The following is a 16,945-nucleotide window of genomic DNA, read 5'->3' as shown; positions in this document are numbered from 1 at the left end:
TATATATATATATATATATATATATATATCAGGCCCATAGGAACGACTTTGGTAGTGGGGGGTGATAGATCGGGTACAAACTCTATATCAGATTTTGGTTACCATGGCAAATATTAAAGTGATAAAAAATATTTATGAAGGAATTTTACATCGACCCTTTCACATCAGTCAAAAAGTAAGTTATTATAAATTATGAATTAAATCTTTAAATGGAACGAATTAATCCTAGATCCGGCTTATCTTGTTTATTTAGGACCTGTCATTAATTCTCTTACAAGTACAGACAATCGTAATGGGGTAATCGTTTAACGGTGCAAGATTAAAACAATTTATATCGTTTCGATCTTTCAGCCCCAACCAAAGCAGGATAGCACATACCACGGGCTTTGATGTACCAGTCGTGATGAAACAGACAAGTGCTAGAGGACATTCAAACTACCTTCAGCTAATGGCAGTTTTTCGTTTTGGGGGCGGGAAGTAGCCCAGTGGTAAAGCGCTCGCTCGATGCGCGGTCGGTCTGAGATCGATCCCCGTCGACGGGCCCATTGGGCTATTTTTCGTTCGAGCCAATGCACCACGACTGGTATATCAAAGGCCGTTGCATGTACTACCCTGTCTGTGGGATGGTGCATATAAAATATCCCTTGCAGCTGATCGAAAAGAGTAGCCCGTGAAGTGGCGACAACGGGTTTCCTCTTTCAATATCTGTGTGGTCCTTAACCATATGTCTGACGCAGTATAACTGTAAATAAAATGTGCTGAGTGCGTCGTTAAATAAAACATTTCTTTCTTCGTTTTTTGTTGGTTTTGCTTCCAATATTCACAATCTTCTGTCAGTAAACTACTCAGAATGGTTGGACTTGTCTGCAGCAGAGACATAATCTAGCTCAGTCAGTAGAGCTTTGGTCGCAGGATCCATAAGCGTACTGGGGCGGGACGTAACCCACTGGTGAAGCGCTCGCTTGATACGCGGTCGGTCTGGGATCGATCCCCGTCGGTGGGCCCATTGGGCTATTTCTCGCTCGATCCATTGCAACACGACTGGCCGTTGTATGTGTATCCTGTCTGTGGGATGTTGCATATAAAAGATCCCTTGCTACTAATGGAAAAATGTAACGGGTTTATATGTCGAAATTAACAAATGTTTGACATCCAATAGCCGATGATTAATAAATCAATGTGCTCTAGTGGTGGTGTTAAACAAAACGAACCATAAGCGTACATGTATACACGTACAAGACAAGGGGTCGGAAGCACTTGCGTAGCCAGGATTTTAAATGGAGGTGTGTGTGTGGGGGGGGGGGGGGGGCCACACTATGTATGTATTTATGTATGTATTTATTTATGATTTTATAAACTTTAATACAGTAAACAAAAAAGAAGAAAAAAGGTTTGATTATGGGGGGGGGGGGGCGATTGTCCCCGTGTCCCCTCGCTACTGGTTGGATTGCCAGTTGCCCCCACCCCACCCCATAGTTCGGGCAAAATAACATGAAAACTTCACCAAGTATTTTTAGTACCATTTTACTGACATTAGTTGTAATCCATGTAAATCAATGCGTAGAGATTCATTTTGAATCATATATTTATACCTGTTTGATAGTAAAAGTTTTTTTGTTTAACGATACAACTTGATCACATTGATTTATTAATCATCAGCTATTGGATGCCAAACATTTGGTAATTCTTACACATAGTCTTAGAAAAGAAACCCGCTAAATTTTTCCCATTAGTAGCAATTAATCTGTTATATTCACCATACCACAGATAGGATAGCACATACCACAGCCTTTGATATGCCAGTCGTGGTACACTGGCTTGACAAAGAGTTTTATAGCAATGCAAATATACACGAATAAACGTTGTTATCTTGATTCGAGCTTTTTTTGTTTAACTTGGGCAAAAATCAGCCTACCCCGCCCCTCCACAAAAATGAGAGCCTGTATAACTTTGGTAGGGTCTTATTCGGTCCGTGCATAAATTCCTACACACACGCCTGATTTCATGAAGAAAATTACAATATGGAAATTGTGTTACGGTAAGGACAAAGGAACGTTATTATAAGGCCAATATGTATTTCGAACTGTAGTATTTATAATTATAGCAATAGTTTTTCTGTCATGAATTTATGCTTATGTGCAAAAAGGATAATAAATCAACGACGTAAAAACAATCCTTTTTAATTAATTTTGTTTAAAATTTAAGACACGTAATTAATTTTACGTTAGAAGGTTCAAATTTATCCTTTGATTATAATGTAATTTTTCAAAATATAATAATAATATCGAGTAAATTCCTTACAAACACCATGAAGACTTTGAAATGAAGCTTGGTTATTATTACACACAAGTGTAAGATATTGCTCATGTCATAACAATCACTCAATATCTAAATAGTGTAATATTGGCGTGACGTGACTTTCTGACCTAATTCGTACAAAAATAACATGTAGTAGCTAGGTCCCGAATCTGCTTACTTTGCGTTGCGGCTTGTTTGCAGTTGGTTTGTAATAAATAAAATACCAAACTAGCTTGCCTGTCATACCATTTTTTAAAAATGAAAATTGTGAACAGTGTTGGTATCTGACTCGCTTTCGCTTGGTATGACAAGCAAGCTCGTTTAGTATTCTATATTTCTAAAGCCTTTATAAAATGCAGTTGATTACACTATTTAGATGCGCGCGCGTGCGTGTGTGTGTGCTTGTATGTCACACACTAAATGGTTACATATCTGGTTAATAATGTGGGGTGTTTGGGTGGGGTTTTTTTTACACTAAAGTGAACAAGAACTAAGCTGTGAAAACATGTATGTTCGGCTACAGACCACATTGGTCGACAATCAAGTTTTGAAACTGTTACAAGTACCAATCGTTTAACGCATCAAAGGTAATGAAATAACAGTAGCTGTGATATAAACATTAAGAGTGTCTGACATTACCCTATATAAACTGACGCCATATAACCGTAAATAAAATGTGTTGAGTGCGTCGTTAAATAAAACCTTTCTTTCTTTTTACCCTATATAAACGTGCATGTCAGTTCATGTTAGTCAGGTCAGGTCAGGTCAGGTCATACATCTTATTAAATAATAAGATGCTTTAATTTTATCATATCACTAGATTGTTGCATCTGTATATTCTTTATGATGACCAAATTGTTTAACGTGCACATTCAGAACTAGCTGTTGTAGCGCACGCCTGGCCTGGGCACAGGTGCCGGCCTCGAACGGCTCCTCTGTCCAGGACAGGAAAGGGTGGGGGTGGGAGGAGGAGGGACCGCCTGCACTGGCAGGTGCAAGAGAGCACCAGCAGTCCGACCGTAGCCAGTAACAGGCGGAGGGTGGTATGGTGCTATGTAATTTGGAATGTCCCGTAGGATTAAGCCAAAAGGGAAATGGGTGCGCATTTTGGTGAAGGAAATTCGGCGCAATTTTTATGGTCGTTCTAAAATAAAAGGTAGGGAGCTACGTATATGTTTAGATTTTAGTGGGCCGAGAGTAGCTCGTTAATTAGGACCTGAGGATGATGAGGTGTCTCCCTAGGTTTGCCCATAGGGTCCTTAAAAGGGCCTGAATTGTTCAGATCGTGGCATGACAACCCAGGGGAGACTCGCTTTATGATGTAATGGAGTAGGCCCGTAGCCAGCCATATATATTTGCGGGGCGGTGCGTTGAGATATTGAGTGGAACTAAATTTATATCCTGAGTGCACTCGAATAGAGTGGCCTAAGGACGCGAAAGGTCTAGGGATTCGGGGACATGATTCCCCGGGGGGGGGGGGGGGGGGGGGGGACCAGCGTACACTTTTTTTGAAAATGAAAAATGTCGATCAACATTTTTCATTTGGGGATGTACACTTTTAGGCAGGGCCGTAGCTAGCGATGGGGGAGGGGGGGGGGCAAGGGGAAGCATAGAAAATCCTAGCTACAGCCCTGTTTGGGGGGGGGGGGGGGGGTCAAAAGTGTACGCTTTGTACACTTGTAAACATTTTGAAAATTATGGACGGCCCCTTACATAATGGGTACATCTCGTACACTATTTTATGATAATTTCGAAATAAGCCAATAAATACTTTATGTCTGATCCGATCATTCATGTCCAAGGTAGAAATCATCAGTCGTGAAATGTAATTTCACGCTAATGTTCAAGTATTTTGTTGAAAAACATATTTGGAACGTCTAGTGATCAGTTTAATTGGAAACAAAGATTTCCCATCTTCATTCGTCGATGGTGCAATGTCGATAATTCGGACTCTTTTTTTTTTTTTTAAATCCTCTAAATTCGAGCAAAACTCAGCCTGCCCTAACCCCACCCCCACCGCCACCCCCACCCCAAAACAAATTGGAGCCCATACGCCTTTGAGTGGCTGTACGATGAGTATAATGTTATTAAAAATAACAATTGAATCACTAAACGCGCGCGTGGTAAAAAAAAATACCCCATCAATCTGTTTAAAGTTTGGTATTGGGCACAGCTTTGTTTTCTATTTGGTGCATTGACAGCGTCGGAATCGCTTTCGTGAATAATATTTAAGTCAGTTGCTCCCCCTTGATTGTTAATTCGACAAGGGTATTGCAATCGAAGTTCCACTGATGACTTTATTCGAGACGGAATGAAATGTATGACATGTTAAACATATTTACGGTACTGGTACCAATCATATGCCAGACACGGTTTGAGTTGAGAACGCATTAGAGTGTCAGCTGTTAAATAAATTCATCTCAAAACAACATGCAGTATAAAAAGCAATTCGCCGAACACAACAAAGTCAATAGTATTATTTAACTGACATTTTATTATTTTTCGGGTAATCGTAGTTGATCAAGATATTTCGTAAACGTGTTTATTTTATTGACCAGTTATATTATACCTTTTTTCTTTTTCATAAGAAAAGCGTCCATCGTTTGACAGCTCTTGGCTGCACGTTTTTTTGCATCGCCCTCTTTGCTCAGGTAAAGTAAAGTAAAGTTTGTTTTATTTAACGACGTCACTAGAGCACATTGATTTTTTTTATCTTAGCATCGGCTATTGGACGTGAAACATATGGTCATTCTGACACTGTTTTTTAGAGGAAACCCGCTGTCGCCACATAGGCTACTCTTTTTACGACAGGCAGCAAGGGATCTTTTATTTGCGCTTCCCACAGGCAGGATAGCACAAACCATGGTCTTTGTTCAACCAGTTATGGATCACCTACCCATTGAGCCTTGCGGAGCACTCACTCAGGGTTTGGAGTCGGTATCAGAATTAAAAATCCCATGCCTCGACTGGGATCCGAACCCAGTACCTACCAGCCTGTAGACCGATGACCTAACCACGACGCCACCGCGTTCGCACCCGTCGCACCCCCTCCCCCCTTGGCTACGGGCCTGTGGAGAGGTCTTAAACGGAGGGTAAAGTCAAATATGAGCTTTATATGTTGGAAAGATGCATACCCGGACCACCAACACATACTGACACTTTAACAAATGAAAAACGCGTAATTTTAGAATTAATAAAAAAAAAACCCATGATTATTCCATCTAACTGGGGGCAGCCATTTTGTTTCGTTTTTGTGACGTCCGGTGGTAGCCTATAGCTTGGGGCGAAGTGACGTCAGCTCCGTCCAACTTCTCTTAAGCATAGTGTAAACAAACGCTCTAATTTACGACAAGGCGCTTCGCTTTCATCAACCTGACTTGTAAAACAACATAAATTACTTGATAGTATAATAAACGATGTAACTAAATATATTTCAATTTTAATAAGTAGAACGAAATGGAGTTACAGTATTTTTCTCTTTAAAAAAAATCCAAAGAAAAAATGCTTATTATTAGGCCTATTGGTAGGGTACGTTCGAGCAAACACGACCACTCACGATACCCAAGTGATAATTTTCTTTTCTTTGGGACTATGTAATTGGTCACTTTTGTGATTTTAGATGGGAAAGTCTACTTAATCAAGGGTTTTACAGAATTACTTACAGTAATAAAGTGATAATGTTCATTACGATTTGAGGGGCGTCCGCGCGGCTAACAGACAATACCTTGTGATCTTAATAAAAGAGGCACGTCTTTTAGTGTGTCTAGACACAGTGTCTGGGGACCGTCTAAATATACACCTGCCAATCAGGAACCACAGGTACAAGCTACGGAAAGAAAAGACCAATTAACCAAGAACACACTCCGATTATTATTTTAGTACGTGGGTTAATTTATGTACAAAACAAGTATATATTACTTTTCAATACAAAATAAGCCACCATTGTCAGTGTTGAAATAACTGTATTACATAGCTTGCTTACTGGGATGGATATTAGGCTATTACAGAATATTGGGATGCATCTGCAAAAATCAGGTATGTTTTGAAACAAAACACGTTTCTTCAGTTCGAAGACTAATTCCTGACGTGACACGTTAGGTATTACGTATCCACCAGCTCACCAGAGGGCGTATTCACTGGGATGGTACAAAATGGCTGCGCCCGTTATATATAATAGCCGTCACATTTAAGCGTTTTATTAATTAACTATACGATTATACTTGTTGATATTAAACAATAATGTGCGGTATATATCGTTGAATATGCATACCAGGCCAAATGCCTTAATTGTCCCTTCCTTTAAAGGGACACGCCCTAGTTGTTAACCATTGCGCCGTTGTTTTTCGCTATTAAACCCATTTTCTCACAAATAAAATTGCACTTTACTTACATTTTATTATTTAGAATATACATTTCCATTCACCTGAAGTGTGTTTTGGTAATCCTGGTGTTTATAATACCACAAAATGCATTTTTTGTATTTCTTAAAAACGCACGCGCGTCTGAGAAAAAACCGTTGAGCAGACAAGGTCTAATCTATTTTTAGAGGGGATCTTCCCGTTTCAACGTCACAGACTTTGGTATACCACGTGACCGTTATCATTTTGGTTCAGTTTGTTTCTCGTGCACGGTTCGCGCAATCAACATCCGATTTAGGGTCTCCACGAGTAGGCCTACTCGTGTACTCGGGCACGGGTCGAGTCTAGTAAGACTCGAGTCTGTTCACAGGATTCGAGTACTCGTGCAAGGAATAGGATAGAATGACATTTCAACGTACCTATGTCCAATTAAGATTCAAGCACCGTGCAAGGAAGAACATTCTCGTTTAATCATAATGCATACGTCATTTCGCCATATGCTCGCAGCCGGTTACATTAGAGGGCTATGAGAATGCCTGCAATGCAGTACAACGGCATGATTTGGCATCTATGTTCAGCGCTGGAATTTTATATGCATTCTGCTATGCTACTTTATTCCTCAGTCTCATTGTCATCTACCGGGTACTCGGGTCCGGGTCGGGTTTGACCCTCGAATACTCGAGTCCAATATTTTGGACTCGTGGAGGCCCTAATCCGATTTGTTGTCGTTTGCTTGTTCATTTGTGAGGTTTTTCTTCACAGTTCGTGAACATTTTCATTAACAATAAAGTTCAGACAAGTAAGTATCTCAATGCAAAACGGTACAAACCCTTAAAACCAATAATTTTGCTAAGTCTTACGATATCTGGAGAGGGGATACACCTTGGGGGGTGGGGGTGGGGGGCACAAGCTATATTGTTACTTTTATTTAAATAGAGTAGGACAAAAAAAACCTTACATTTTCGGCCTGGGGAGGGGAAGTGCCTCCCCACCTCTGGTTCCTACAGACTGTACTACTACTATTACTACTATTACTACCACCACCACCACCACCACCACCACCACCACTACTACCACTACCACTACTACTACCACCACCACTACTACTACTACTACTACTACTACTACTACTACTACTACTACTACTACTACTACTACTACTACTACTACTACTACTACTACTACTACTACTACTACTACTACCAACAATAATAAACGGTGCATCTAATTGCTAATAAGGTTAGCCACAAGTACCCGGTGCCGAATAGCAAATGTAGGCTAATTGCGGTTTATATATAGGCCTAAAATGTATTATTTTAAACATTATAGTATAGTCAACGTGGTCAGTGACGGACTATCATTGTCGTCTTATTCCGATTCAAGTATCATGATTGCTGCAGCAGCCACTTCCTCAACAGAAGCACCCATGTTGGTAAAGTAACTTCCTGTTCCAAACTCATTCCTTTCACTGTCCAGGACAGAACAGTTGGAACATGCCCAGGAGAGGTGAAAGGAACGCACCCCAAGTCTGTGTGTACTCTGGGAAATGTGTGGTGACATAGGCATTTCTGTGCTTGGAGCGACATCTACCGGTGACATCAGAATATACTAGCTTTCAAAATTATTTCAAGTAATTGGGTCACGGGGATTCCCATGGTATTCATCGATATAAAACCTGCTTTTTCACTCTATTTTATAAAAACGTGATCTAAGTGTGTTACAGTTTTGTAGATTAACCAAAATTAGAATTAATTTTCGCGGGCTGAAACTAGGGCGTGCGACTTTATTATAGGCATGGCCTGTTTACCGATCCATGACCATTATAATTTGGTAATAAATATGTTTAAAAAATACATCTAGAGCTTAACGTGTACATCCGGAGCAAGCTGTTGTAGTGCACATCTGTCATGGGCTCAGGTGTCGACGTATGCCGGCTCCTCTGGTAAACGTCCGTGTGCCCATTATTATTATTATTATTTTATTATTATTAAATTACCTTCGGTAATTTCCGTAATTAGTTGTCTTAATGGGTGTGGCTTTTAAACCCCCAAAAAATGCGAGAACAAAAACAACAACAAAAGGTTAATGAATAAAGATGTTATTCAGTCCACGTCCAAAAATATATAGATCCAAAACAAATTGCGATAGCCTAGTGCCATTTTTCTTTTTGTTATCTTTAATCAAATAAAAATAAATGGGAACTGAATTATTGAGAAAGTGTAAAAACCATAAACGGAAGAGCCCGGAAGTACTTCAATGTTCATGCTATTTTGTATAAGAAGATTCGAATTACATTGGAGAATGTTTTTAATTTAAATTCTAAAATGATAAGCAATATTTAATTTGATAGCTGTATGATATATACAAGTAAATACTCTGAAACTGGGCTTATGCTGTAAGGGTTTGAAACAATATACTATGGGCAGGTAAACGAAATTCGGCATCATGTTGCATAGAAATTAGTTTTATTAAAAAAAGAAAGTCAAGTCTTGTTGGCCGATTCACAAGAAAGGTTTTGTTTTGGTTCATTAATCGTAGTTAAGACAGAAAAACTATGAATTTGATATATGATACTAACGCTAGTTAGTAGTTAAGTATTGCTATTTGAGCGAGAGTTCCTCGTTCACCTGTAGGGTGTTTACATTTAATAAAAATTTTAAAAACGAGGGTAAAAAATGCTGTGAATAGGACTCGTAAGGAGGATTTAGGCCCTTAGGCTTAGGGAAGTTAGGCCCTAACTTAGGGGACATACAGATATTACGTATTGGTAAAAATTAAGACACCCTCCTATAACACTAGAGCATGCAATCCATAAAATATGTTACGGTTGTAGATTCCACCCCCTCTCCCGCCCCTCCATTCAAAAACCAATTATGCTATATCATTATATGGGTGTAATATATCCTGGAGTAATCAATAGGGTGCACCTAACTTGTCCTAAGAATAAACAGTAAAGTAAACGTGCAACAGAAAAGAAATAAAACAAATATTATTTACTTAAAGTTACATTCTCTGGTTACCATATTATAACATCATGTAGTATACATGTACAAATGTGAAATACAAGCTCAAATGCACTTTCAAAAAAGTAGTGTGTGTTCGCTATGAACAGATATCGTCAAACGTCGCCTGTGCCGCCATAGCTCGGCAAAGCACAAACGACAGCCTGTTGTCATTTTCAATTAACACGTGTGTTTGCCGATTTCAAATTGTATGGTTCGTCTAAAAAAATTAAAAGAGAAATCTTGCGCTGTACGAAGAACGTTTGGTTGAGGATACAGTACTAGAGTCTTTGATCTTGACAACCTATTATCGACAGTCGTACCTTCCTATTTCAGAATTGATATTTTATAAAGTGTTAGTAGAACTTTCAAAGTTTAGTTTGTATACTAGTAACACATTAATCATGTATATGTTTTAAAAATAAAATATAATAAAGTAGACATAAACGTTTTCACTTCTTAATTTTACTTGTTAAAATCGACAAATTCAAATAAATATTATTTCATTTGGAAAGGGTAAAGTTAGGGGTGTCAATGATCGATCTTGGCCCACGGCACTACGGCTATTGCCGTAGGTGCCCTTGTTACTGGACGTGGTGCCCCGATAAATTGGACTGTGTCCACGGCCATAAGTAGCCGTGGTTGCCTTCCTTGTATGCCCTAGTGCCCTTCTCATGCCTGGTACCAACTAAATTGAACTTTGCAGCATTTGTCACTTGCCGTGTATTCGTCCATAAGAACAGAAATCCAAAGAAATTATTGCCGACTCTCAGACACGCAATTTCGATGGGCGCAGCCATATTGTTATTGTTTACAAGCCACAGAGGTTGGGGGGAGGGGGGAGAAAAGGCGAAATAGACTGCTATTGCTTTAATAATCATTTATTGAATTAATGGACTTTTGATTATTAAAATTTTGAAATATAAATATTTATATGTCAGGACTAAATAATTTTTTCTGTGCTCAGGTCAAAAGGGTATAAATTATAAAATAAAGTATTTCTCTAAAAGAGGGAGTTTTTGATTGAGCAATTGATTGGCTCCAAAATAAAAACAATACCGGCTACAAGGGAATTACAAAGCCAAGATCTAAAAGCGATAATGGGAGAGATGCACTTTTTTTATAGGATGTTTCACGGTGACGTCACGTGCCGAGTCATGTGATCGACTGAATCCATTTGGCTGGCAAAACACTGTAAACTGGCTGTATTGCTGTGTATTTAAAGTGTTTTTTTCAAAATATAAAGAGTAAATCTGGTTATAAAAAAGGGAAAAATGAAGATAAACTGTAGTGAAGTGCCAGTTTGAATCAAAATTTGACAAACCTATTACAATTAGTTTTAAATTTTTTCTAAAATCAACGATTTACTACCGTTTTTCTTCTGTTTCGCTTAGTTTTAGTCTTAAAATTACTCGTTTGTTCAGAGAAAAATCATCACTTACTTTATTTCATTCATTGTGTGTCCTGTGGAATGGAACTTCATCTCTCACTCGCATCAGTGAAAACTTTACAGAAAGTGGCCTTGGTGCCCTACCCTTGAAAGAAATGGTGCCCTTGGTGCCCTACCCACTGGCCTTGGTGCCCCCAAAATTTCCTCAAACCCAAAGCCAAAATGGCCGTGCCCTGAAATTTTTTTAATTCTACCCCTGGGGTGTGTTTAACGACATCAAAGATAAAGCATATTGTTTTAATAATCATCCGACCCAGTACAACTGTAAATAAAATGTGTTGAGTGCATCATTAAATAAAACATATCTTATCCTTCCTTCCATCTGCTGTTGGATGTCTAACATTTGGTAATTTTGACATATAATCTTATAGAGGAATCGGGGGAGCATGGCCCCCATCAGGGCTTCTAGAATTTTTATAAAATCCACTAGCCATGGGATCGATGATTTAATTACTAGCTGCGATTAAAAATTCACTAGTCGTACTTTACTTTCAGCTAATACAATTTTACTGCAGCATTTGACAAACAAAATTTTACTAGCCGTCGGGCATGACAATAGTAGTTAAATTGACTAGCCCAACATTGAATATCACTAGCCATGGGAGTGGGGCTACCATAATCTAGAAGCCCTATCCATATAAACTTCGTTCAATACAGACTATAACCCCAACCCCATTGAAATCCCTGCACACACCTGCTACATTTTTTTTTTTTTTAGCAAAGGATCGTTTATATATACCATCCCACAGACAGGATAACACATACCATGGTCTTTTATATACCCGCCGATGGGGATCGATCCTAGACTGACCGCGCATTTCCAAAAAACACCTTTTTAGGTCTAAGTAATGAATAAAAATAACATATAGTCTTGAAAAATGTTACATAAATCGAACACAGTACCCTCTTCCTCTACCCCTAGAGCCGTACATAATTAGTAACACCCCCTTACATGTAACGCGTATGCCAACAGCTGGCCACTGTCAAAATTTCAAGGCAAATCCCACACCCACTGACCCCTGAAAAGGCATTGTACCATACCTCTATGGATATAAATATGTTTTGGAGATATGAAACGACCTCTCAATCAAGACAGTTAAATTTGTTCAAAAATTGCGAAATCTCACGTGATCTCTTGTTGGGGAATTCTATACTTGTGATAAGCCAATGAAAACCGAGATCAGTACGAGCCCGTCAAAAGTGTCCCACTTTCAAAATACTGGCTTTGTTTATGACCTGGATAAGCCAGCGTAGTGAAACCAATGCGGAGTGCGGCATTCAATTTACATGTTCAGCAATTTCTGTCTCTGGACCCTTATATTTGGTGTTCGAGAAAAAAGTATTTTCACTGATAAAAAAAACAAATGATGTAAATCACTTATCAAAATGTTTTTCATTTTAAAAATATTCTGTTAACGAGCCAGGAAGTGTTATTTTATAATTTGTTGATAAATGTGATGTCACTGGTTCACTCGTGCTCACAAGCGTTAGTAAAAATGTTACGTGCACGACTATTGATTACTCTGCAGGGCTTCTCGAATTTTATAGAAATCCACTAGCCATGGGATCAGTGATTTTAAAAATGTTCTAGCCATGATTAAAAATGTACTAGCTCTACTTTAAATAAATACAATTTTACTAATCGTAATAATCAGATATGTCACCTAAAGAGTGTTGCCGTAATTCAGGTTAATAACAAAAATTAGGGTACCAGAACGAGGGATATGAACTGGGGACGTGTAAGATATTTTGTACATGTACTAGTATGTATCTAGAGCAAAGTACACATATTTCATCTACGTCTGATTTAAGTTTTTTCAAAATTTGTTTTATTTGACCTTGGTTTTTTGGATGCTGGGGCCTAATTCACAAAGCTCTCTTAGGCTCTGCTAGACAACAAAGCATCCTCTTTGCAAGTCTTTTAGCATTGCAATGTGATATCACAAAGTTGCCAGAGTTAGTGAATTAGGCCCCAGATCCTGCCATTTTACCCATGATAATTATACTATTTTTTTTTTATATAGAACCTGGTACTGGAATGTAAAGGAAGAGTCTTATTTTCTTTGTAGGATGCAGTTACATATTATCATGGTCGTAATAGAAGCCAACTGCCGACATGCATAGGCCATAGATTATACATGTTACAACAAGTGCCAAGGACGTGACCATGCTTCTTGCAGCTGCAGTTGTATTAATTATATTACTGGCACAGCGTGAACCATGTCTGGCTGTGGGTGAATCCATCAAATGTTCAACAAGCAAGGATTGCGGCTATATTGCTGTTTGTGCTAACAGGCAGTGTCACTGTCCAGATTCATACACTTTACACGATAATGGGAAGGACTGCAAAGATAGTAAGTTTTAAAATGAGCTCCAATCAACTTGGACATACTCTGCTGTTTTTATGCTCCTATATATCACTTTTCATATTTTCTTTTTGTTTTTGTTCCTATATATCACTTATCATATATATGCATTCATCCATTCATCCATCCATCCATGCATCCATGCATGCATACATTTATGCATACATACATACATGTACATACAAATATTCATTTACACCCACACACACACACATTGTAACACCAAGTTTTCTAGCAGAACGTAATTTGAGGATATGTAATAAAAACACAACATTCTATAAGTGCCTCATCTAGGTGGTGGTGAATTTGAAATCTTTTGAAATTGAACTCTGTATTTTATGGACTTTGACAAATTTTAAATAGCACTTCTCTCACTATACTCTTTCTAAAAATTATAAAAATGTATCCATCAATTTCCAAGATTTTAGAGTACATAATTTTACCTTTCGTACCCTCTGGCAAAAACTGATCACTGGGGTGGGGTGGGGGGGGCGGGGATGAGTTAGAGAGGAGAGAGTGAATTAGAGAAGGGGAGAGAGTATAAAATTTTAAGTAAAATGTCTGGACAACGTTCGTATTGACCACTAAGTAAAAGAGGTGCATTAAGTTTATTCAATGCTCTTACTTTGTTTATTTTTCAGTTAAGTGCCCCGCACTAGATTGCCTTGAGTGTACCGATAATTTATTTTGCAAGAGGTTAGTAGGCTTGTGTTTTTAGTTTGCTCCCAATTCTGAATGTTTAAGGTGCAGTAAAACCCCACCTAACAACAACCCTGGTACTAAGACCACCCCGCTATAAGGACCAATATTTTAAAGACTGGAATATTTCCTTATTATTTTATAGTAAAACTACCCTGGTATTAAGACCACCCCACTATTACGAATATTATGACCAGTAAAGTCAGACCCAATGGTCGTTTTCAGTGCAATTGGACCCCAGAAATGCGACCACAGCATTTACTTGTCATGTCACATAAGTGACAAACAACAAATAATGGGGTAAAATCTCACTTAGTTGTCCACACTATGGTGCAGGTATATGTGTTGCTCAAACTAGCAATTAAATAGTCTTATATGCATTTAGTTCGAAAGACAAAGGTATCACTTTTGAACTGGGAAGTCATAATTAATTTCTGGAAGGTGCGGCACACAGTCATTTTATTGTATAACCTACACACAGTAATGTTTTTCATATGAAAAATGCTATACCATCCTAGTACTTTATTTTTCACAGAAACTGATAACAAATGTGATAATTAGCTGTGATCAGTCAAGTGAGACAGAATTCACATGTTTGTATTACCATTGGGGCAGTGGACCTCCTAAAACATCGGTAGGGTGTCATTTATCCAGACAGTTGCTAATCTCTGTTGTGTAATAATTAAGAAAAAGAACGGGTCCAAGCTCACAAATAACTGAAGCAGGTTTGACAATTGATTATTCTTGCATTGCAATGTAAATAGAGGATTCGTCACAAGTATTTTTTAATGTGGAAAATATCAACCGAGTCTATGTTAATCGGTATTTGTCGAGGCTCTGCCAAGAAAAATACCGAATAACTAGACGAGGTTGATATTTTACATATTAAAAAACACGAGTAGCGAATTCTATTTATCCTATAACACTTCTAAAATAACATTTTAATAAAAAAATTTAGTAAATCACAGAACTAAAGTCGCCGCCATTGATAATATGACGTAATCACGATTAACACAGATTAGTTTGATGTCACGCATTTTAAACAAATCTTTGAAAACGTTACACTTGGGTACACGGGTCTTGTTGGCTTGTAAGCAAATGAGCCATCCACAGCAACACATTACCTAGAGACCTTGCAAATTTGCATACCATTATTAACCGGGTTAATAAAGTAAATTATCACATGGATTTATGACATGGATATCATGGGTAAGTTATAGGATAAATGTTAATACACCGTCATCGCCAAGTAATTTTATCGGTTTATGGCAACCGAAAAGGAGGGTGGAACGTAAAATTTACAATTTTGAATAATAATGTTGCTAATTTGGTATTAGGACCACCCCACTAAGTCCCGCCGATGGTCGTGCTAGTGGGGTTTCACTGTATATCAGTTTACGGGATAGCTCTGGATCAGCAGAACATTTTGCCAAATTATACATTAAACTTCCAAATTTTATAGACACCCAGTTATTTTGTAACAAAATATCAGTTAATACGTGAAATTCCTTCACCAAATTAAAATAAAAGTTGCCAGTTGTTTTAAACATTTGCAATTGGTGAATTTGGCGAGTACCAGAGTTCGCTCTGAATTTATATAATCATTATGATTCTCTTGTGTCCTTACGTTGGGCTATTTTTCGCTCCAGCCAATGCACCACGACTGGTACATCAAAGGCTATGGTATGTGTTATCCTGTCTATGGGATGATGCATATAAAAGATCCCTAGCTGCTAATCGAAAAGAGTAGCCCATGAAGTGGTAACAGCGGGTTTCCTCCCTCCATATCTGTGTGGTCCTTAACCATATGTCTGACGCCATATAACTGTATATAAAATGTGTTAAGTGCGTCGTTAAGTAAAACATTTCTTTCTTTCTTTTCCTTCCTTCCTCTGTAGAGGTTGCAGTTGTTCTTTCATTTCCATTTCTGATAGCATGTTTACTCCTTGCAAACTTTAAAAATCTAACCAATAAACCTGGGGGAAAATACTGCTCAATGTGAATCAGACAGGACTACATATGAATGTAAATTATTTTGTCAGTACATTCTTCTGAGTACTGAGAGACTTTAAAATTCATTGATATCATAGGTCACAGTTGCTAACCCATGTTCTTTTAATATATCATGTAGACTAAAAATATATATTTTTTAACACTGTTTAAAACACTGCCTATATAATACAACATATATTTAATATGTAATTACCGTTGTTAAAAAGTCGGTTGGTTAACATCACCTTAGTGATTGCCAAAAATTCAGAATAGTCCTTTTAATATAGTTTTTCCTTTTTGAATACCGTTGTTTTACCCTGTCTTGCAGATGTGCACTCTACCTTGTCCAAGAGACTGGAATGTGCTTACTAAACTGCAGTACACAAGTTGTAATACAAAAGCATGGTCGCTTGGTCTGTAAAGGTTTGTACGTGAGACGAATGTGTTAATACAGTATGAAATCATTGTGCCTGTAGTTTATAAACATTGTCACAGATTTTGGAATATATTTCCTTGATGAGATAAATGACTCTTTCCACCCTCCTCTTGTAGTTGCTTATCATTAAAACAGTATGTTGAAAGCACCTAAATTATTTCAGTCATACAGGAAAGTCAGTGACATGATATGCAGCTTATGTTCACTCTATCATTGACTATTGTCGTAACTTCTATAACTTCTGTTTTTTTCCTCTTTTTTTTTTTACAGAAGCTGTTAACAAATCAGCTAATAACACAGATGACAAACCTAGTAGCACTCTTCCGAAAGGTATAAATATTTAA

The 16,945-nt window shown here is 38.0% G+C and overlaps 1 protein-coding gene across 1 annotated transcript in view; it reads left to right on the top strand.

Moving 5' to 3' along the window:
* Positions 1 to 9,130: 9,130 nt before the first annotated feature.
* Positions 9,131 to 16,945, top strand: part of LOC121379088 — a 44,441-nt gene continuing 36,626 nt past the window's right edge. Inside the window, exons 1-5 of the mRNA XM_041507552.1 lie at positions 9,131 to 9,168; positions 13,178 to 13,462; positions 14,116 to 14,170; positions 16,494 to 16,588; positions 16,872 to 16,931. Of these exons, the coding sequence (XP_041363486.1) occupies positions 13,276 to 13,462; positions 14,116 to 14,170; positions 16,494 to 16,588; positions 16,872 to 16,931 (397 nt within the window). The 5' untranslated portion in view covers positions 9,131 to 9,168; positions 13,178 to 13,275. The remainder of the gene's footprint in view (positions 9,169 to 13,177; positions 13,463 to 14,115; positions 14,171 to 16,493; positions 16,589 to 16,871; positions 16,932 to 16,945) is intronic.

This window comes from Gigantopelta aegis, chromosome 8 (assembly GCF_016097555.1).
Source record: "Gigantopelta aegis isolate Gae_Host chromosome 8, Gae_host_genome, whole genome shotgun sequence".
NCBI classification, from domain to species: domain Eukaryota; kingdom Metazoa; phylum Mollusca; class Gastropoda; order Neomphalida; family Peltospiridae; genus Gigantopelta; species Gigantopelta aegis.
This window is presented reverse-complemented; position numbering and strand designations above follow the sequence as displayed.